This window comes from Pelecanus crispus, chromosome 16 (genome assembly GCF_030463565.1).
Source record: "Pelecanus crispus isolate bPelCri1 chromosome 16, bPelCri1.pri, whole genome shotgun sequence".
Classification (NCBI taxonomy): domain Eukaryota; kingdom Metazoa; phylum Chordata; class Aves; order Pelecaniformes; family Pelecanidae; genus Pelecanus; species Pelecanus crispus.
This window is the reverse complement of record NC_134658.1, coordinates 3630747-3654278: the sequence shown is the minus strand read 5'-3', so window position 1 is coordinate 3654278 and position 23532 is coordinate 3630747. Positions and strand designations below refer to the sequence as shown.

General features: G+C 44.5%; 1 protein-coding gene across 1 annotated transcript; it reads right to left on the bottom strand.

Moving 5' to 3' along the window:
• Positions 1-1166: 1166 nt before the first annotated feature.
• MATN1 (matrilin 1) lies at positions 1167-23207 on the bottom strand. The gene is made up of 8 exons (XM_075722028.1): positions 23120-23207; positions 19711-20057; positions 10872-11094; positions 8232-8357; positions 7529-7942; positions 5458-5610; positions 2821-2901; positions 1167-1216 (listed from the first exon to the last, which is right to left on the bottom strand). The coding sequence occupies exons 1-8, from the start codon at positions 23205-23207 to the stop codon at positions 1167-1169; spliced, it is 1482 nt and encodes a 493-aa protein (XP_075578143.1).
• Between the last annotated feature and the right edge of the window lie 325 nt (positions 23208-23532).

Genomic DNA, 23532 nt, shown 5'->3' with positions numbered 1-23532 from the left:
ATAAAAATAAAAAGCCCTCCGAACCCAACCCCTCGTGCTCACATTCAATGGCGCGCCATCGTGCCATGAATAAACATGGCCTCTTCACTCCACGCCTAGCCAGACTACAGCTGTAGGAGACAGGCAGCATTAGATGCTTCCAGCCCACATTGCTTTTTTGTCTTGCCAGTGCTGGGAATCCAGGAACAGAAGAAGAGTCTGAAAGGTGTTGAGATGACCTTACTGGCTTTGAAGGTGCTTAGAGGCATGGGATAAGGAAGGAGCTAGTGAGCCTCTGGTCACCGCAGTGATGAAGGCACTGCTTCCATCGGCAGCAGCTCCAGCAGCAGTTCCCTGCGTTTTAGGTGCTAACGTCGTTTTGTAGCTTCAGTTGAGGACGTGGAGACCAGAGAGCTGTGGAGCAGGGCACATCTCCTGGGGCTGGTGTTAACGGTACTGCCTTGCGTTTACACAGAGCCACGGCTGCTGGCTCACTGCACGTTGTCAGGACTTACCCAGAACAGGTCTGGCTCAGGTGCTGGTTCACTGAGACATTGTGAGAGCATTCGCTGGCTAGGAAAGCTGAGCTTTTTTTCTTTTTATATTGTACAGCAGCTATAGATAAACCCAACTAGCAGCAGCATCCTATCCTATCTTGTCTGCAACGCACACTCAGAGATCATTACTATATCTCACCTACTTACTGACAAACGCGTCATGCTTACAATAATAAGCTGATCAGCGGCTTTGACATTTTACACTCAGCATCTGAGTTGATTTTAAGTCACTTCGACTTTTAAATTAAATTATCTCATGCATAGAAACAAAAGATGCAGAAGAACACAGCGAGGATTCACAGAACTCGTAATCAAGTACTTATTAACACACATATATATATATTAAGCTTTAAATCAAACCCAAATCTTTTCAGTTTTTTTAATATATGCACTCTATACGATGCAACAAACATTAGCATGGTCTAGCTCTCAGTCACATACGGTACTCTGGCCATTATACAATGTCTGCTCTACTGTTACACTTCCCTTTTAAACAAATGCAGGTAGACTAGACTCTTTAAAAAAATACAAGCCGGCCATAGCACTGTGGCTGAGCTGCCTTCCTTTATAAGGGAAGGAGTTCTAGTTTTGTTACATTAGGAGGGAGGGAAATAATATCATTTTGGGATCTTAGATGATCTTGTTCTCCAGGGCTTCGATCCTTTTTGCCACAGCTTCCAGTGAGCAAGAGTTAAGGGGAAAAATGACAGTGCACATTGGTGATTCATTGCTCAAGTCCTCCCCTGGCTTGCAGAAGAGATAATGAATGGAGCTACCTTGCTGGGAGCAGGTAGCAGAGGAATGCTGTCATCATCTACTCTGGCATTTCCAGAACTGTTCAGGCTGATGAACTTTTATTGAAGGTAGAAAATGTTCATGCATGCACACACACTCACATACACCTATAAATTTACTATAAAAGGAAGAGTAAAAAATCTGAGAATGATTGGAGTGTGTTTTGAGCGATTGACAGAGAATTCCTGACCTTGAGCAGTGTGGGTTGCATGAAGAGTGGAGCAGAGTGCTTTTCTTAGAGTTATATAGTGTGTCGCAATTTTCTGCTCTTTTCACTAATTGCTTTTCATGATGTGCCTGGGAGCGGCAACCCACTGGGTGAGAACTACTGATTTACTCTGACCTTTTGCATAACATAAGTCATGGATTTCACTCAATTTGAGTTAAAGAGTAGAAAATATACTGTGCAACTGACATAGCAAAGCACAGAAATGTGTGAATAAATTAGAACATTGTTTTTAAAATTATATTCTCTCTTTATGTAATGAAAAATCTCCCTAGCCCTGTGTGAGCCCCACCCCCCGCCAAGGTCTCACTAATTCCTCTCCCCATGAGAGACATTTGAATCTTATTCACAACTTTTTTCTTTTTCTTGTTTCTCTTTCAATCACTTATTCGTGGTCTTTGTGCAATATGACAGCACCCAGTATGGCAGAATGCAGTCCCACAAACTCAGTTCGGATGGAATCCAACTCATCTCACTGGAGATGTCTGCAGTGAGCAGTTACATGAGAGTCAGGCTCTCACAACCGAGGTTTAGACAGTTGGGAGAAATGGGACCTATCCCTCTGACTGTTGGACTTACCCATCTGACTTGATCCAGACCACCAACTATACAGTCAGAGGTGGTTTGCCAGAGAAGACCCTCTTTCAGACTCACTCTCTACAAACATTTCTGCCTGCTGATCTTAACCTGGGAAAGAGGAATTTAGGCAGCCAACTGATGTTTGCATTGTAGGCATTTACCGTCAGATAAAAGGAATCCCATCCATGGAGCTTTAATGACCGAGTGAATCAGCTGCATGCGTGCACCGGTGGTTTCGTCTGCTCACAGTCCAGTGCTAGCCACTGCTGCTCTCAGCCCTCACATTCTGGCCTGCTTCACAGGACCTGCAGCTGCAGAAGTAGCAGCATCATCCTGTGCATGACCCATGCTTCCACAGGAGTCACGCTGGCAGCGTTTAAGCATCTTTCCAAAAACAGCCTAGGTGTTGATGCCTACAGCTCATTGCTGTCTAGCAGTGGTTTGACATATTCTACTTTTCTCTATTGGTTTTGGTCTACTTATTCTGTGTCAGACCAGTAGCTGTGCACTCTGGTGCAGGGACTCTTCTTGTTATACACATTTATAACCCAAGTGTCTTTTTTCCCAGCTTCCTGAACACCTTCCCAACCTCCTTCTCCCATGTGTAGACTTTCCCCACTGGTACCTCCAGAAAGCACAACCCAACCCCCTGAGTTCTGAACACAGACAGCTTCCGAAGGATATATTTCTGCTGCAATGATTTTATGAGGTTTTCTACTTTGGTCTGGAACTTCACAATAGATTTACATTCACATGGATCTTCCTCTGTGGATCAGAATATCAAGAAGATGGGTTAAGTGGCACAAAAAAAAGGAGTAAATCAAAATCACTGAGTCAAGTGAAACAAAGCAACTCTTTTTTTCTTTATCATAAATATAAAGGAAATCAAAATATCATTCCTCCTAATTATCTGACTGATCACTTCTGGCTTTAACCTAAGATGACTGGAGAATCTCACATTTTATTGTTATATAGGCCAGGCTCTGTGCAAAAAAATTATTTCCTGGATTTCCAAGTTTCCTGAAAACCCACTAAGCTCTACTACTGCTGCTTAAAATTTGCCCCCAAAATTGGAATCTGACCAAATACAGTGCTCAAAACAGTCTCTGTTTGCCAGTTTTCTTCCCAATAACATCACCATGGTGGGCCATACTGTTTGCTACTCATAAACTTCTGTGAAATAAAACTTGGGAGGCACTGCTTACCATCTGAGAGTCAAGACTTGTTTGAGCTTTGCTTCAGCACTCCATTTCTTGAGCAGGCGGAGCAACATGCATTAATCAGTTTGCTAATCTATGTCAATAATTTACATATGTTCCTCAAGAAAAATTAGCTTAAACTGGAATAGGGGGAAAAAAGGGTACTGAGATGATTGGGAAAAGAAAGGAGATGTTTACAAGACTACACTGAGTCAGCTCAACTGCCTGGCAAATGGAAGGAGTAAATAGGAGAAGGACTTTTTAAGGGAAAGGATATCACTTGCACAAAAATGCAACAGGATTAAACCAGTCATGCATAAACTAAAGCTGGATATTAAGAGATGTCTAGCCATCTGTTGATAAATACAAGCTGGCACTGGAAATCAAACAAATACAAATATTTCCTTTCCTTCTTTTTTTTTTTTTTAAACTCAAATGTTAAGTGATTTTTTTGCAAACAAGTACTTTTTCTGAACTTTATTTTTACTTTTTTTGAATGCTGGAGTCTAAATATATTTGCCTTCTCGAAAGATATTTAAATAAAATATGTCAGGGATTTCCATGTAGGTCCCATCATCTTGTTCTTGGATCGACTCCTACTTTTTAAGGTAGCCATGGCAAAGAGAGTCTCTATCTATCTTGCAAGCCTGGCTACCAGGCTCTGCAGACACAGGACCCTGGAGGGTGTTGTTCCTCCCAGACTTCCCCAAGAGGAAAGGAAGGTCCCATCTTTAGGAATGTGGAGAACAGGGAACTTGCCCAGCATGACCCAGGACATCTGTAGTGAAGCAAGGAACCGAATCTGATTTTCCTGAGGCCTCTAACTTCCCAGGTACTTTTTCTCTCTGATATACACTCAGGGATAAAAACAGATGAGTCACCTACTGCTAACCCACTAATATTTACATGGCTATCTCTTGGTTTTGACACAAAAAACAATGATAGAAATTGCAAAGAAAGGGGAAAAGGAGATTAACATTTGGCAATGTGTATTATTTCATCCTGTTGATGCTGTGGAGCGTCTCCGCATGCCGTGAGAGCAGTGGAGGTCTCTGCAGTGTGTGGGCCATGGTGCACTCGAGCAGGTCTACACACTCATTGGAAGTAGAACTGAGCTTGGTAGAGCTCTCTTGGGAACTAAATGAGCCCCATCAGAGCTGTGTGCAATGTGTCTTGCTGGGAACTGGAAGGAAACATTTGCCTAGCAGGATAAAGGAGCCTGAGCACCTAGACTCGACAAGAGAGTGCCAGGTTCCTGATGAGCCTGGCAGCGTAGGGCTCAGAAGTGCTGCAAGGTATTCAGTCTTAAATGAAGCCTGAATGTTTGGGATTCACTATGATCTGCCTGATCCAGCAGACACATTGCAAAGGGCCAATATTTCATAGCAGGCATGAGTCCTTCAAAATAAAAATCCAAAATAACTGAGGTAGCTCTCTTTTTTAAATAATTTTAGACTTGGGTTATATACAGGTCAATATTCTTTAACTTTTAAGTTATTCTTTACCTCCTCTTGTCATGCCAGTGTCCCAGGCAGTTCCTCTCAGCCTTTGCTTCACTAGGCTATCCAAGCCTGGGCAACTTAGCATTCATATTACCCAAATTTAGACACCTGCGAGTCATGTGGAAGATACTAGATACTTATTTTAAATTGAAATGTGTCACCCTTGTGGTCCCTGTTTGGCTGTAGGAGCAGCCAGTGGTTAGCAACCTTCAACTCGGATGTCCAATTTTGCAATGATCTTCATATTAAGCCAAATAAATCAAGCCTTAGCTTCTCTTTTAAGAACAACTCTTCTTTCCTTATGTCACTTTTGGCTATTCGCAGGACCTGGTACAGCCTGAATTCATCGTTACTGAATAGGAAGGGAAAGAAGGGGAGGAAAAGGGAAAGAGAAGGCAGTTGTGAGAGGGGGAGATGGATGAGGTGTAGGGGTGGCTGTGATTCAGGTACTACCCAAAATGTTGAAGTCTCATGATCCTTCCAAGTACCCTGCAAACTCAGTACAGTGAGAAGAGAGAGCTGTTTGTAACATCCATTTGAAGGGACATTTTTTGTCCTTCTGCTTCCAGTCTTCAAATTCTGTGACTAAATCCCCTCTCTCCCCAATCCCCAACTCTTACCAATGCAGATTTTCATTTGCAGCTTTTTCCCGATCTTGCTGATGGTTTTGAAGTCAGCCGTGTAGAAGTAGTGCTCAGCTACTGGTTCTGAAGCAATTTCCCTCAGCTCATCCTCAACTGCGTTGCCAACTCCCACAGCAAACATCCTAAAGCCTGCAAGCAAGGGGAGCCTGTCAGCTGGAGAGCTGCGGAGCATCTTGCTGCTCTGGTACCAACCCCCTGTCAGTTTGTACATCCTTGCTCACTTTCTGGACCCACGGTCTCCACACAGCTCTGCAGATGTTAACTGGGAAATGAACCCCTTTACCCTCTATTATTATAGATTTATTTCAATCAGGTCAACCAGGGTTCCAAAATATTTTTTGCACGCAAAGGCTTACTAGAACAGACAATGGCCAGTACCACCACAAGAACAATGTTTTGGAGATACAAGAAAGGACAGATGATCATTACACCTTGACAGGATCATGCATCCGACTAATAGGGAAGTGATAATACAGCAAAAGAAAACAGGGGAAGTTTTCAAAATAGCCTGCAGCCACCATTAATCAGCCTACGTAGTGGCAAAGTCCCCTGTGCAATGGAAACCTGTAGTTCAGCAAAATTGTAGCTGAACCTCTAAAATTGCAATTTACAGGGTCTGTCAAGAGCAACCCATACTTTGAGTTAAGAATATGTCCAGGTACTATGCTTCAAGCCAAGAGATTGATTGGCTACCTCTGGCTTAAACCTGTTTCTATTGAAATGAACTGCAGTTTTCCCATTGACTTGACGGTGATACTAGTTAACCCCTGTTTCAAAGTATTTGTCTCTACTTGTCCTTGTCTAGACACTGGCAATGCTTTCCCCTCCTCCCCTTTTTGCCTTGTCTTTCTACCTCTAGATGTATCCAATATTTGTTTTTTTCAAAGTTCAACTCAAAGAACACATTTGGAGTCTAGTTATAAGCATCTTGTTATTTTTCCCACTGAAATTACTTATGAGAAGATGTTGAAGATTTCTGTGTAGGGACAAGAGAGAAGGAAGAAACAAGGCATAAAGTTGTATCATCGCAGAGGAATAAATTCTATAGATACTGTTTATAAGGACCTTTTGTTTTATAAGAGCTGAACATCCACATAATACGTCAACTTGCTTTGTAAACATCAGCTTTTCATGAGCTCCTATCTGACCTTTATTATTATGTGCTAGCCCTTAGTCCCATCTAGTGGTCAAGACCGAAGTTGAAAGGAAATAAAGGATTTAGCAATTCATGAGCGTATTCACATGGGCTGCATCCATTTAACGCAGAGATGTCAGGAGACTGGGAACTTGTTCAGCAGGTCAGCAAAGGGGCAGATCTCAAGATATTTATACTTCACAGTGTTTAGACATATAAAAATATAAATATGTAGCCACTGTGCACTTTTAATATTCCAGTAGAAGCTGAAGAAAGTTTCTTATTAGTGTGTCTGGGTGTGCCTGGGATTTGGACAGGGAGTTCACAGCAACTCCCTTAATCTGTGTTTCTGCTTTGTTTATTGTCTTATTCCTTCTTTTTCTTTTCCAGGCCTTAAGGCTGATACACCCAAGCCACACTTGGCCATACAACTCCTGTTACTCTCCAAGGGGCTCTCTGACGGTCATCTTTGCCTCACTGTGAGCGCCACGGATGCTGACCTGACTTTCATTACCAGCATCAGACAAATCCTCAGCTTCTCCCTGCAGTTTCCTTCACATTTGTGTGAAGCATGCTAGACCAGCACGCATCCCGTACCAAACGTGTGAAACTCCATCCTGCCCAGCAGGAGACCTCCAGCAGACTTAGATCAAAGACACAGAGGGGCTGTGGGAACAAAAAACCGGCTGCTGGCAAACCAAGGTTCATCTGAACCCCAGCCAAAGTTGCTCCAAGGTCTTTATGAGTGTGCACGGATAGTCAGGCAACATCTTGACAAAGTCATTCTATAGTAACCTGTTTCTGTTTCCTAAGTAAGAGACATCTCCCGGGAAAGAGTCATACCTAGGTTAATACTAGATGCAGTACCTGGTCCAAGGGAGAAACAAGACACTGAGAATTCAGGAGACCTACCTAAGTCTTTGGCTTTCTTAGCAGCATCAGTGATGTAATCTTGTGACCGTCCATCAGTGAAGACTATGCCCACCTTGGGGACTCCAGGCCTAGCTCCATTGATGACGGAAAAGGAACTGTCAATGAGGTACTTCAGAGCCTGGCCTGTCATTGTTCCTTTCTCCATGTAGGCCATTTTCTTGACTGCTGCTTTGATGTCCTGCTTGTTCTTGAACTGCCCCAGTGGGAACTCCTGTCTGACAGAACTGGAGTACTGAACCAGGCCAACTTGGGCCTGTTTGTCTGAGACCTCCAGCGAGTCTACAATTTGGTTGATGAATTTCTTCACCAGCTCAAAGTTCTCAGGCCGCACACTCTTGGAGCCATCAATCAGGAAAACAAGATCCAGAGCAGATCCTGACCCACCACTGCAAGCTGAAGCAAAATATGAGAAGAGGGCAAAAGAAGACAGCAACTAAGACCCCAATTAATTATGGAGGAAAATATAACCCTAGTGTCATTTTATCACTAATGAAATAGGTTTAATCAATCAAAACTCAACAACAGTTCACACTAATGTTTTCAGTATAATTCTTGGTTATAAGTGCATGGTTTCCTTTTCTGCCTTTTCTGAACAGAACATGTCTATCCTGTCTCAATCCTATCCCCACTGTACCACTGCAGATCACATTTCGGCTCAGTGCAAATGAAAATCATTACATACCACTGCAGGTCTTCCCATCGTTGTTCAGCGTGAAACCCTCTTTACAAGCACACTTGTACGCTCCTGGGATGCTGATACAGATCTGCTCACAGTCATGGTCTCCAGTGGCACACAGGTCTGACACCACTGCAAGTAAAGGTGCAGATTAAAATCGGAGACCATGCCAAGGCTTCTCAACCCAGAGCCTGCTCGGCCCATCCACATGATATTTGTCCCATACACTCAGTGATAACAAGCAAGATAAGGCAGCAGAGGTCATTACTCTTGGATAGTGACTGAGATACAAGAGGCAAGGAGAAATTTTCATGAGTCTCCTGACTCTAATGCACAGCCAGGACTAGAAATAGTCTCCGTACTGAGGGCAAAAACCATCTGTCTGTTGAGCATATCACAATATACTTCACTCTCCAAAGCTACTGGTTGAGATTTGGTTTCCAACCTACCATCTGGGCTGGCCAATACCCATTTTTTCCAGCTATTATGATTAGTGAGTTCAGCCCCACGTACAGTTTTCTTTCCTGGATGGGATTCATGTCCAAACGTACTTGGAATTCACTTCAGAGCTACCCTCACACGTGCAGCTTCCAGACTTGCTCTCTACAAACATTTCTGCCTGCTGATCTTAACCTGGATCTGACTCCTGAGATGCTGAGCAAACAGAAGCTGAATTGCAGCAGCCTGAGCCAGCAGCATTCAGTGACTGACAGCACTGTCACAGCTACAGCAATGATGATGGAAAACAAACTGAAAAGTAAACAGATCTGGTTGAAGCAATTCATTTACAAATACCACAGAAATCTGTGCAGAAAAGTGAGCATTTCTGGTTCTGTCATAATGATGGGAGGTGACACAAAGTCTTTCAAAGTTAAGGGGCTTCTATTTGTTATTTCAAGTTATTGGTGTTCTGCTCTGCATGTGTTTTGTACTTCTTCTGGCCTTCCCAATGCAAATCTATGCATATTGTGCCAGCACTGGTAGGTCTTTCCAGCAGATATGTAGCTCGTATAATTAGGAATATTACTAACCATGCAGATGGCTGTAATGCTGGGCTCTCAGGCTGAGTTCTCTGAAGCCTACAGAGCTCTTTTTAGTCTAACTAGTGGCTGGATCACCAAGGGTCTCCCTTTTTCCTGTGTGTTTGTTGAGCATTATGGGAAAGAGCTTGGACAGTGCTGCGCAGTTCTTCCTGCTGTCAGTACCCACAAACCGTGCTTTGCAATAGCAGGTGGTGTTTGGGTACATCTCCAAGGACGGTTTGTGCAGCTGCTTGCATAGCACGATAACAGCCCATTTGGCAGTTAATGTGGTGCTATTCTCTGTTAGCTATAATAATCCTGAGCACAGCGCTTCCCTCAGATGCATCTCTGAGGGTTTTTACCATGGGGAGAACTTTGTCATCTGTATGTTACAAATTTTAAAAGCAAGGCACAGAAAGGATTTTTTTTCTCTTTATCTTTTTGAATGACAGCAATGCCAGAACTTCAGAACATGTTGTCAAGCCTCTCTGTCTCTGGCTGACTCCTGACTCCAGGGCAGCCAACACAAACTCCCACAAATATTCATGGCCTGGATTCCGCCTTCTCAAATTTTCTCTCTATCCCCCCTTTGGTATGTAGTATTTGTTCCCCTCTCTCATGAGCTTCTGGTGCAGTGACACCTGATTACAATACATGACTCACTTTATATTCAAAATTTTCCTCCTTCCTACAAAGGAAGAAATTTTCCTTGACGAAAAGCTGCTCACCCCCATCATTTTCAGCCTGGAAGTTGAGTCATGAAATTTTACACCTCCTGAAGAAATTGGTTTCGGAGAGTTTTACAGGTCCATCTGCGTGTATGTGTTTGCAATACCTTGCCATAGGCACCGTGGTGTATCGCACCTTCTAAAAAGTGTTGCCACACGTCTGTGCTTCGGCAGGATGTGCGTGCGAAACCCCCAGGCCTTTCTTGCTGACATATAAAATGGATATTTATAGACCACCTCCTACAGTCTTGTGGGTACATTTGAAAGTAATAAAGCTTTCTCACTCCATTCACCGGTTCACGTAGGAGTGAATATGTGTTTGTAGGATAGTCAGGCTCTTTTTATATGCTATGCAAAAAGGCATCAGGTACTGCACCAGCCAGGAGAGTTTCCTGCCTCACAAGGCTTGCAAAAACAACAGCATAGTCAGGCAAAGGCGATTCAGCCTTTAGCAGGGAAGTGAAAGCATCCCTTGCTCAGCTGGGAATTCAGAAGACAATACTGATGGGGGAAATTACAAGCCAGATTCTCAGAACTGCCCAGAGAGGCTTAAACATAAGGACAATCATTTTTGCTATATAAAGATCATGTTTTCCAGGTTCTTTTTCAATGCCTCAAAGGTACATGGGTCTTGTTTACAAACTTTTCTGTGCCAATGAAGTCTGGAGATTTCTCTAACTAAAACCTGAAGTTCCCTAAACAAAACTTGAAATTCTTGAAAGGCAACTTCAAAGAGCATCTGTCTTCCATACTGCTTTGTGCTCCGGCAGGCCCAAGTCCTTGGAACAAGGAAGCAGATGGATGAAGGCTGATCACATACAACTTCCACGTGAAAAGCTTGCTGACAGCCACTTGTACCACTTGGCTAGGAACCCAGGGTTGTGGCAAGGACTTACCACAGAAAGCTTCTTGAAACTTGTGGGTCAGCTTCTCTATAACGCTGTAGCTCTCCACATAGTCCACATGATCATCCAGGGGCTCGCTAGCAATTTGCCGCAGCGTGTGCATGTCCACCCGGCCAACGCCGATGGCGAAGATCTCAATGCCAGCTGCTCTGGCCCTTGCTGACACATCCTGCACTCCATCCTGGGGACGTCCATCGGTCACAACGATCGCCACCTACGCAGAGGAGGGCAGAGGCAAGGTGTATGCTTGAATGGGCGTTAATATCACTATTGCTTGTGGAACAGGATGGGTTAGTAAAGAAGGTTTCACATTTCTAAAATGAGAAAGAAAAAGGAAATTCCACCCCTTCCTCCCCCTCTTCGCATTCTTCCTGAGATCACACAAGCCATTCTTTTTATGTGAGGTTTGTTTCTTTCTGCACTGGAAAGGTTAAACTGCCATGGACCTGACTGATTTAATTAAGGGACAACTGGGGCATCTCGCCCCTAAAGAAACCAAAGTAAAGGTTATGTTCTTCATATGCAAACTAATGCTCAAGCCAAACTCTAACTATCTTCCTGAACCCCCAGCTGACACTAAGGACAACTCTGACTCAGTATGGAACTTTGAAGAATCTCAGGAAACGTAATAGAAACATCATGAGATAAAGATTTTCCCCCATTTTATAGATGGAGAAGCTGAAGCAGAGAGAGGGGAACTGATCTGCCTAAGGTCATGATGTGTGTCAGTGCCTGCCATGATTTCTGATTCCTTGTTCCACAATAAATAGCAGATGTGAAATCCTACCCCTACTAATATCAGCATTAAATTGACAGCTGGTTTAAGTGGGAACCAGATTTCACCCTGGATTAGATGGAACCCTGAACGAGTAGAAAGCCTCCAACAGTCCTGCTCCTGTTCCTGGATGGTCCATTTTCCTCTTTATTTCTCTTCTGATAAGTGACATTGTCACAAAACCTTAATTTTTGTTCTTTGCCAAGAGAACATCTTTCATCTGCTCCTGCCACTTTTTCTTACAACTGTTTTATTGTGACACCACTGTCACCTCCAAAGCAAATGATTGGGATGTAATGCAGTATGGAGAAATATAATCAGCAGGAGCAGGTGAGCTGCAAAGCAGAAAAAACCTCCACATCACAGGCAAATACCCTCAGTAATATAGGAAGTAATGAAACATCAAACAAAAAAGGCAGGGAAAAAATCTATCTGGCGGCAACAGTGAGTTTGAATGAGCTATCATCAGGTCATTAAGGCAGTATTTGGTATTCTCCTCTATGCCATATACGCTCTCCATCTTTCTGAAGATAAACTCAGACCCACCAGCTGCTCAGTTAAGACAGTGTGATGGCTGTTTTACATCCTCAGGCGGGAGAAAAGTCAGCTCGGGTAAGGTCAGGAGTGGGGTTCCCTGCCCCATGCGCCCAAGGGGCCTTGGCCATGCAGATCATAGAATAGAATCATAGAATCATAGAATCATCTAGGTTGGAAAAGACCTTTAAGATCATCCAGTCCAACCATTAACCTACACTACCAAGCCCACTCTAGACTAATCAAGGGTAGACCAGACTAAACCATATCCCGAAGTGCCACATCTACCCGTTTTTTAAACGTCTCCAGGGATGGTGACTCCACCACCTCTCTGGGCAGCCTGTTCCAATGCCTGACCACCCTTTCCGTAAAGAAATTTTTCCTAATTTCCAGTCTAAACCTCCCCTGGCGCAGCTTAAGCCCATTTCCTCTTGTCCTATCGCTAGCTACTTGGGAGAAGAGACCAACACCCACCTCACTACAACCTCCTTTCAGGTAGTTGTAGAGAGCGATAAGGTCTCCCCTCAGCCTCCTCTTTTCCAGGCTAAACAACCCCAGTTCCCTCAGCCGCTCCTCATAAGACTTGTTCTCCAGACCCTTCACCAGCTTCGTTGCCCGCCTCTGAACACGCTCCAGCACCTCAATGTCTTTCTTGTAGTGAGGGGCCCAAAACTGGACACAGTATTCCAGGTGCGGCCTCACCAGCGCCGAGTACAGGGGGACAATCACCTCCCTGCTCCTGCTGGCCACAGCATTCCTGATACAAGCCAGGATGCTGTTGGCCTTCTTGGCCACCTGGGCACACTGCTGGCTCATGTTCAGCCGGCTATCTACTAACACCCCCAATGTGATGATGTGATGATGGGATGATGACCCCACAGATGAAGTGGCTTCCTCCACCTCTGCCCACCCTTCAGCCGAGGGATGGCCGAATGCTGCAGTCATCTGCCCTAGATTAATACCGCAATACTAAAGTAATCTGCTGCCCCATTCAGAGCTTTCCTTCCGTGCAAAATATGGGTGAACCAGGAAAAGTGTAGAGCTTTTCAATCTGGCGCAGGTCTGTAAGTTCAGGTGTTTTTCTGCACTTCCTAAGGGCTACAAAATTAAAAATTCTTCATGGCATCACAATTCTGTAACTGGCTGCTTCCAAGGGAAAAAAATAAATAAATCCAAGTATGTCTCTTCTGCTTGTGGGCAAAATAAGGAAAAGTGTCACCCACGGCAGATGTCAGTGTGTGTCGTAAAGTGGAATGAGTATGAAAATCAAAGATTGACCAAAAGGAGCACTCGGGTTCTTTCTGGCCCAGCAGCCAAGCCAAGGAGCTGAGCCAGCCATGCAATCGTGCTTTCTGCCAGGAGAGAGAGCCCTCGCCTCAGCCGCTCAGCAACTCTGCTTTCTGCGTACTCGCAGCACCTCTGAGATGGGGGCTGCCAATTAGAGCTCATCAAAAGCCAACCTGTCAGGAAACAAGATGTATCGTCAAGCAGCTTCTGCGAGCAACACCGCCCTATGAACAGGTTTCTGTCAGTAGCTGCATATCTTTCTTGCGGTGTTTGTCACACGATGGAGGTGTTGCATGTCCTCCTGGCATTTCTCTCTATAAATAAAGTGATTCCCTAAGTTTAATCTGTTCCTTTGGTTCTTCACGTCAGGGTGGCATCTTCACATAGGCCTGAGCCCCAGATATGACCCAGGAGGTGTCTAGTAGCAGCATCCACATCTGGATGTGATGGGAAAGATCTTCGTAATGCATCTGTGTGAAAATCTACTATAGAGCACCCAGGTTTTTTCTGACCTGCTGTTGGAGAAAACAAAACTTCTGGGTACAAAGAGTCTGGATCAGGCATCGGGAATTAATCAGTGAACCTGTGGCTAAAATGAACATAACAGTGAGTCAGACCAAGCACCACCCAGCCAGGGAACCTGTCTGTGACTGTGGCCAGGACCAGGTGCTTACAGAAAGAGTGTAAGAAACAGAAGAAGTATAAAGTGATCTTGCTATCATATGCAGTTATCTTGATAATTAGGAAATTCTGATTTTTCTTAGGACTCCCCCTCTAGACCTTTGCCCTCCCTGCCAGCCTGAGGCAGTGAGTTCCAGCATGAAAAAAACATCCTTTTGCTTTAAACCTACCTCCAAATTATTTGCAGTCACAGGATCTCTGTAATTCTCTATGTTATGACCTTGTCTCATTTAAAAAGCTGAGAGTCCTGGTATGTGCCTTGTTTGGTGAAGAGCAAGAGACAGGTTGGGGGAAAGGAGCAACTGCTGCATCCTGGAGAGGCTGACAGTGCTCTGCAGCGTAGGGCTTCTGCTGGCCTCAGCAGGTAGCCATGTGAGAAGAATTAAGAAAGGCTGAATTCTTTTGCTGCCTCAAATAGGTGAACAGGAGCTCCAGTTTTGCCCTAAGGAAACTCAGAAACTTTTGTTTTTCAAGGTCAAAACTTTTCCTCACTTTTAACCACCACATTTCATTTTCCTGTGAATCCTTGTCTTTCCGGATCCTTCTTGTGTTACTTCTGTCATATAAAATCCCCCATGTGCTCATGACACAATTTGTTCTTGGTTAACTAAGACACCAGAGTGTTCCTGGGCATCCCTAGGTGTCCATATTTCAGGGTTTCCATGTGCAGGCAATCCAGCAGCTAAGGAGGTAGCTATGGCTCATTATGCAGTGCATAACATGAATGTTGTAGCAGCACTGAAAGGGGAATCGGACAGAAAGTTGAATAAGCCATTGATTTTCTCAGCAATTTGACAATCTATTTGTTGTTCCTCCTAAAGAAAGATAAAAGTAACTGGGCACCTCTGCAGGTTTTGTTAAGGTATAAAAAGATTTTACTCTGAGCTCCTGCAGAAACAAGTAGTGCTTTTCCCTGTCCTGGGTGGCATTTGCCACACAGAGCACAGCAAGACCGAGTGATCTTGTGATGCTTTGACCAGTATCCCACATGGCTGACAATCATAGCACAGATTTTCACAAGGTCTTGATGGATTTCTGCTGTGTGAAGGAGCAAGGACCATGTCCAATGCTTCTGGAAGCTTTGCCTCCCTAAATTACTGCATGACCTATTTGTCCTCCCAGGCAGATGACAGGGCCACCCTGAGCAGCATAAGGGTCACAGAAGGGAAAAGCTTGCTGGACTTCAAGGCATCATGGAAAAAAGTAGAAAAATAACCAGGGAACCAAGGAGTGCAAGTGGTTGTAGAGTCTCCCACCTTGGAGGTATTCAAAAGCCATCTGGACATGGTCCTGGGCAACCAGCTCTAGGTGGCCCTGCTTGAGCAGGGAGGGGTTGGTCAATACGACCTCCAGAGTTCCCTTCCAACCTCAGCCTTTCTGTGATTCTGTCTATTTTACCAGATCCAAAGTGGAAGGAAAGAGGTAAAAGCCTGTAGTGATTTTTTTTTTTTTCCTTTTTTAATGCCTAATATAAATCATTAAACAGACCACTACTATTTTTCTAGTTTTTTATATGTCCAGGAAATAAGGTTTCAGGAAGACAAAGCAGCTTCAGAGTTCTTTGTACCACTGTTCACAGAAATATTGATGCTTTAGCCATGCTACTGCAGTAAGCCACTAAATAAATCTGATTTTTTTTTTAAGTGTTCGGATATTTAAACTAAATGCTTGTTTGGTATATTAGCAGGAAATAGCAGCTCTTATGTGTATTGAGACAACAGGAAACTGCCAGGATTGCAAGAGCATGTCGAGTTGAGTCGTCTGGCAGCCCAGCTGCAGAGCAGACAAGAGCAGGAAAATAGTGCACGTGGTGTGGAAGAGACTAGTTAGATAAAGATCCAGGCATTTTCATAGACAGCTCAGTGAAAATGTCTCTTCAATCTACAGTAATGATCAATGCTGCATGTAAGGTGTCAGGCTGTATTAAGGAAAAGAGTAGAGACTAATACTGAAAGTATTGTATTGTATAAATCAGGACTGTGTCCCAGTCCTGACCTAAACGTGGTCACCATCTTAAAATAGACATTGGGGAATTGATAAAGACAGGAGAAAATAAAGAAATATGGTGAGATATCTGAGGGCCGTGAATGGATTGGGTAGCGGTCCTAGAGGAAAGTGGATCTCAAGAGATCCCATTATTTATTCTATTTGAAAGGTAATCAATAAGAAAACCAGTGAAATCAGTGGGAGCTGCCTTCATGCAACAAGACTGGAAATCAGTCCCCTCCTTTAGGATCCTTCATTCATAACCCAGGTACCATTCTAGGTGCAACAACCGGCCATAGGTTTCCTGCTTCTTGATTTCCTTCGTCTATTGGGTGAGGATGTCTGCCCAGCTCCGCGATCTGAGAGCTCTGTGGGTGTTGCTGGAGCTGTGGCATGGTTGTGCTCAGTGTAGGATCACTGATGCCATGGACACAATGGAATTTCTCTTCCAGTAATGAGCTCCTCATGTGGAAGATGGCAGATACATGGAACAGTCTTAACTCCCTTTGCTGTTCCTCTGCCACCCTCCTTTGCCCACAGGACAAATGTCGAGAAGAGGAGAACAGCTTCAGCCACCTTGGTGCTCCTGACTGTTTTTCTCTCCGAGTAAATCTTCTGGACTGATGAAGGTAGAAGGGATGGAGCCTGGGGAAGAGCTACCTTGAGTTGTCAGGTCCCAGCGTCCACTTAGTAGCAAATTAGCCACTGCCTGCGGTTTCTGCTGATGTGCAGGCATGCAACAACTGCCAGGTTTTGGAAAGAAAACTTTGTGCACTGACTGGCACCCTTCATGCACCCTTATCCATCTGTAAAGGTGCTCAAGAGCTTTGAACGGAAGTCCAATCACAAGACACATCTCAGAAGCAAATTCTATAATCATAGCTCTCGTGAGAAGCGACCACCTCCAAGGGAAGGAGCGGTGTCCACCCCCTCCTGCATTGCTACCACGTTTACTGTTGCACAGTGGGCAGCTGCTGCTGAGGCTGTGGGAGGCAGGATGAGCACATCTGAACCTCTCTCCTGCTTGGAGCTTCTGGCACTTCTGGACATTGGAACAACAATTAATGGAGTGAGATGAGAAATAAGCTTTTTTGCAAGGGTGTACTGGAAGTGGTGAGAAGTAAATGTCTTTTTTTGCCTATCAGTACTCAAGAACTGAAATGTTTCTGTGGTCTGGCATTCAAACTGTTGGGATTTTTTTGTGTTTTCTTTCTTATTAAACAATTTTTATACTTCAATCACAGTAAAAATTTCTGAAAAGCAGAAATAGACATTATCATCCAGATAATTTGTTTGTTTGTTCATTTCAGTTCAGCTGTCTGGTTTTGTGCTAAACAATACCCAGCAAAACCAAACATTTCCTGTTACTTTTTTTCTTCTGGCCAGAAAGGCACTCTTTGTGTGTGGCTACGGATGATCCTGCTTAGAGGATACCTGCAGCTCCCACTCTGCTCATGTTTTTCCACCACAGGGTGCTCTGGCCAGGCTGAGGTGGCAGAAGGGCTCTGCTGGAGACCTGTCACCTTCCCACCAGCTCCCCTGGAGCGGTTTCACTGGGGGAAACATCTCTTTCCCATGCAATATCTGAAACAGCTCCTCAGTGAAGTCATCCACGGAGAAACTGGGCAGCACTGAGCAATCTGAGAAATGAGTCCTTTCCAAAGCCTTTTGAGAGCAGTGGGAATGGGCAGCATGGATCGCGGCTGCCTTTTCTGTGACCCTGCAGCAGACTTACTGCTGCTGGGAAAGTGGGGAAAAGCAAAACACGCCTTGGCTGTAACCAGCAGTTGCTTGAACCTCCAGAAAATGGCAGATTTGAGCTAAAGGCTGAATCCACACTTGATCTCTTTGAAGTAGTTCAGTGAAATGAATGAGAACAATTAGTCTTGCACCTAAATGCTTTTAAAGCTCTTTACAAAAAAATAATAACAATATAATATTAATAATGCCTTGCAATTTTGGAATTATTTCTTTCAGTGAACCTCAAAGAATTTGACAAACACACCAGTGTTACTCCTTTTGAATAAAAACCATTGCAATTAGGTCTTGGAGCTCCCCTGTGAGAGCTGGGTTGTTATGTTTTGCACTAGGTGACCCCTAAGCTTGAGTAACGATACGATCATGATGGCTCATCAGATGAGCTTCTCTCTCTGGAGCTGATTGCCAATGAGACTTAGTGAAAGTTTCTTGGAGTGTTAGTTTTCTCCTGTTATCACTCTTCTTGGTTTCTTCCTATTGTGTCAAACTAGATTTAGGCTAAGGATACAGAGAATTTTCCCTGCTGTGAATCCTGCAATAAAAGACCGTATGAAGGTGAATTCATTCATATTTGCAGGTCCCTTATAGTTCAACATGGTGAGGGGGCACACAAGGCATTTAATTAGATCATCCTTGTAGGTGACAGCCTCATTTTTAGGGGGTATCTTGTCAATTCCAGACCAGCAGAGCCTTCAGGTTGCTGATTTTTGGAGTTGGCAGATCTTTACCGGTGCCTATTTTTCACTTTTCAGTATTTTTCTGACTTGCCATCCTGGGCATCTTTTCCATATCCTGCTCTGCCTTCCCTAGAGTATTACTGGCAGCGAGAGAAATGGAAAGTGACTGATGTTCCAAAAATGTGGTAATCAGGAGAAAAATCCCAGGCTTCCTCGCTCCAACAGCTGGGCTTTTGTCCAGCTGGTGGAAAGCTTTAGCTGCTTGCTAACACCTTTGCTTATTTTTCTGGTCCAGTCTCGTAGCAGAGAGCTGGTGGAGCTGGCATGGGACACAAGGGCCTACGAAGTGTGTTCATCATGTTTAGCTAAAACACATATTGTAAATAATATACATTCTCCACATGCTCAGAAGAGAGTTTTCCTGATGACGATCACTGGGTTGAGGTTTGGTTTCATTCATGGTCAAATCCAGAGAGAATGAATGAGGTATCTGGGGAATCATTTTTTAAAGACTGAGCTTCCTGGACAGGAAATATGGGTCACGAGCAGCGATGCCCATTGCAACCACGTGTAGAATTAAGCTGATCTTCTACCACAGCCTTAAATGCTAGAGTCTGTGCACCTGAAGAGAATACCCAGAATGGACAACATAGCCAGCTTCTGAAAAACTGGAAAAGCAGTGGATGCTGAAGCAGCACTTTGCTTTATATCTGCAGCTGAAAGGGGCCATTTCAAAGGAAACTTTCAGAAGGTTGCCTTGCCTTTTACTATGGTGGATTCTGAAGCATCTTTATTACAATATTTTGGGGAAGATGAGCGTTGTTCATGCCTAGCAAACCTACGTCCCAAAGGACAGACACTCCAGGCAGAGAAGACAGCTAGTGAAGCTGGATTAAATTTACTGTGACAACTTTTGGCCAGCTCTGCACAAAAGAAAGATGAGCTTTGTTTTCAAGAAGAGTTGGGAGGTTTCCACCTCCCAAAGGTGTCACCTTTGACAATTAACCCCCACTTGCCCCCACACACTCAAAGCACAGAGAAAATCACCTTTCCTCCTTTCCTGTTTTTTCCAACCACTCCCTGATGAGCCACTTGAAAGAAGGAGTGTCCGAGACACGGATAATCTACTTACCTTATTAAAATTGGGAGACCTCACCCTGGCCCCTTCTGAGTCACTAAAAGCCCGGCTAATTGCAAACTGGATAGCCAGGCCAGTCATAGTCCCAGTGGAGAGCGGCTCTATCCTCCGGACCGCTTGCAGGAGCGCCGCTTTGGTTTGGTAGGTCTTGAGGGAGAACTCGTTCTTGACAGCACTGGCATAATTGATCACACCCACCCGGGTGGAGTTGGGGCCCACGTCCAGCCCCTCGATCACCCGGGACATGAAGACTTTGACTTTCTCAAACTCGTGTGGGCGCACGCTTCGAGAGCTGTCGATGATGAACACCAAATCGGTGGGTTTGGTTCTACACAGGGTGCCTGGAAAGGATAAAGAGGGAGGAGAAAAATGAAAGAAGAAGAGAAAAGTATACTAGGAGGGAGCTGATGGTCTTCTTAGAGCAGCAGCTGAGGCTAGAGGACCCGCCATCTTCAATCCTTTCTCTGCCTGTCTCAGAGAGGCCCAGTGAGACCACTTTAGCCTAATAGTTCTAAATGTTCTTTTTCCTTTCATAGCAAAGCATCTGCAAGAAAAGCAGTTGCCAGCTGACAACACGTACTTCTGAAGGAGCAAGCTGATGAGATACCAGCACTGCACTCGTGGGAGAAGGTTACCCACTTGTAACCCCTGGCTATTCCTAATGTCTACATGAAACTCAATTTGCTTACGGCAGCACGGAGGGAGGAATAAAGCTGTCAAATGAAGCCTGTGCGTGCACTTCCGCATCAAACAGTCTCAAAAGGAGTTATCACATTTCCGACATGGATAAGCAATCCATGTGGATATTAATTAATGAGATTATCTCTTTGTCATGCATGACCAGAAGCAGGCATGAAACTCAGCAGTTCAGAATCAGTTGTGAAGCAAGATACCCAGGTTAACTAACCAACATAACGTGAACCAGTCTCGTGTTTTTCAGCTAGTGGCACTAATAATGAAATACTGTAACACAGCGAAGACCAGCGCTGTTTTATTTCTGTGAGCTGGTGAGGGAGAATACAATAGCGAGATGTAGAACCATGTAACTGATAGTTAATCTCTACAACCCCATAGTAAGGCATGAATATCCACTGTAAAAAGTAAATGGTATAAACAGGAAGCATTAGCAATGCAAAGAGCTGAGTGATTTTTTTTTTTTAAATTTCTGTTTAATGCTGTTTTCCATCCTAATTTTCAACTGTGGCAAAACATAAAAAGGACTGGTATTTTTTATGATTTTCTAAATGAATTGTCCCATTTTCCCCACCAGATCTATAGCATTCTGTTCTTTTAATTTTTTTCTATCATTTAGCCTGTCTCTATAGGGGCATCAAGTGCTCTGTTAATATTTGATTTCCGCAGAGAGGGACGATATAGGTTATATCATAAAGGAGATTTCTGCGGACAGATTTTTAAATGTGAGCTTTTGGGCCAACAAATCTGTTCCAAATTATGACATAAATATTATAGCTAGTCCTCAGTGTGAAATCTAATGGAGCTTTCAGTCTTTCAGACAGATGAAAATAAATACCCTGCGATATATCTATAAAGAATATAATCAGGTTAGTTTCCTGAGAGACACTAATGCAGAATTTACTTCTGGCTCCCGGAAAGGTCTCTTTAAAAGATGTTGTGTGTAGAAGGGAAGCAGGCAGTGGTTACTTTGTCAGATGCTCTAGTTTCCACTGAAATGCAATTTAACCTTTGCCCATGTGGGTGACTTTCACTTTGCTACCATAATTCATTGCAGAGGAAGGAAAAACTCAGTTGGCAGTCCATCTACTGTACTGTAAATCCCTTTACCAGGGGTTGGTTATGCCCATTTTACAGGTGAGAAATGAAGGTACAGAGAAAGGCTCAAATTCTTGCAGTCAGTTCCTGCAGAAATAAACTACAGATTCCCTTTGCCACAGTAGCTAATGAATCACCTCTGGTTTTAGTGACAAACCAAGGAAGAAAGGGTGCTTTTTCTCCCCCAATAGAAGTTTTGAAGTATATTTTCTTTTCTGCATGGAAGCTCTGTGATTTTGCCCTAAATAACTTTTTTAACCTCTTTTTTATGAGAGTGAAGTATATTTCAGGGAAACGAAGAGAAAAAAAGAGATATCAGATGGGAGCTTTGGGATTTCAGCCTGTCTGATCACATGCCAGGCTCTGCAGGACAGGCTTTTGTTATCTCCAGGAGGTGACAGTCAGGCACGCTTGTTCTGAGTGGCATCTTGACTCAGAATAGTTTATTTTAAAGTTGAATTAAACCAGAAATAAAATCCTCCTCTGTTTTTAAAAATGTCCACACTTGAAGTTATTCAGGAATAGCTGAAATTCATACACTGATTTAGCAGAAAATATCTCTTAGGGCATCTTTGCCATATTCATTAAAAGAACAGGAAACCTGCCTAGTAACTCAGAATTAAAAGGTGTTTATTTTAGAAATAGCGATTGTTCACAGTAGGGCTGAGTTCAATGACTGGTCTGTTTAGTTTCCTGACTTCGGTAGAGCTTAGCGGTTCTGCAGCAAAGATAACTCTCCCTTTCCAAATTGCTAAGGAGAAGCTGGTCAGTGTATCATAAAACTCCCTTTCATAAGCAACAGCTAAGACTGCAGTCACTGTCACGCCTATTTTGCAACTGTCAATCTGCCCAAGTATATGCCTTATGCATCATCATTCAAGCATTTCTAAAGCCCAGCAGTAATTTTTGCCTTGGCCACCTCTCCTGCGGTGAGTTCCCCGGGTTGGTGGGGCCCCCGGCAGCACCCTGCCCCTGGCAGAGGAGAGATGCTTCCTCGCTACCTGGTACTTGCTGACACTAATTGCAGACTCGGAGTTAGAGAGCGTGCAACCTCAAAGAGCAGGCAGCTCATCTCCCGTCTGGCTGCTCTACACTCCACTTGGAAAGACAAACAGAGCAGGATTTTGCTCAAGAATGGATGAAGTAAAACCTAGGGAAGGCCCATCCTCAGCAACCTGACCCAGACCTTCCTGCTCCATGAGGTTAACCAGATCTTGGAGTGTCTGGCCAGCTTCTCCTCGAGCTCCCAGCAAAACCAGCCCTCTGCAGAGCTGCAGAGAGGAGAAGGTAGAGGAGAGCCCTTCTCCTGCCTGGGCCTCCTCCAGCCAAAAGCAGCAAGCCCTGAGGCTGGGGGCTAGGGCTGACCTGATGCCACCTTCGCTGTGCCTCTGTACAGATCTCCCACTATTTCTCTAAAGCAATGCAACAGGCACAAGCAAACACCTCTCCAGGTTTTGCTGCCTTGGGAAAATATTTGAGAAAGCTCCTTTGCTTCCCTGGCTGATGTTGGGTTTTTCTTTTTCTTTCATCTCCTTCCCAGTCCTGGAGCAGGCTGGTGGCAAGGAGGTAGAGGACTGACGCCATGCATCCCACCGCTGAGCTCCCCTCTTACCTCTTGGCTGTGGAGGTGCCCCGCAAACTCCATAGCTCTGGAGGAGAAGCAGCAAAGAGGTCAGCAAGGCAGAGAAAATCCTGTCCATGGCTGTGGAGGAGCCGGAGGCTGGATGCAGAGTGGCAAGCAAGAGCCTTGGCCCAGAGGTATTAACCTGCCCTTCCTCGGGGAGGCATGGGGCCAGCCCCTGACACGTGTGAGGTGCTGGGGGGCGGGCATCGAGGGGAGAGGGACAAGCAAGAAGGACTGGGAGAAAATATTGCACGAAGGTGGGGAGGGGGAGGATGTCCAGTCCTGCCAGCCCCCAGCCCCTCCACAATGGCTTCATTGCTCGGCGAAGGGGATGGGAAGCTATAAAGAGACCCGCAACGGCGTGGTATGTGGGGAATCTGGGACCGTAACAGTGGGACCAG

Coding starts and splice junctions, on each gene's coding strand:
- MATN1 (XM_075722028.1), bottom strand. CDS start 23,207: ATGGACAGGATTTTCTCTGCCTTGCTGACCTCTTTGCTGCTTCTCCTC. Junction 11,095..19,710: donor GGTCTCCCAATTTTAATAAG/GTAAGTAGATTA, acceptor TCCTCTGCGTAG/GTGGCGATCGTTGTGACCGA. Junction 2,902..5,457: donor GCAAATGAAAATCTGCATTG/GTAAGAGTTGGG, acceptor TCTGATCCACAG/AGGAAGATCCATGTGAATGT.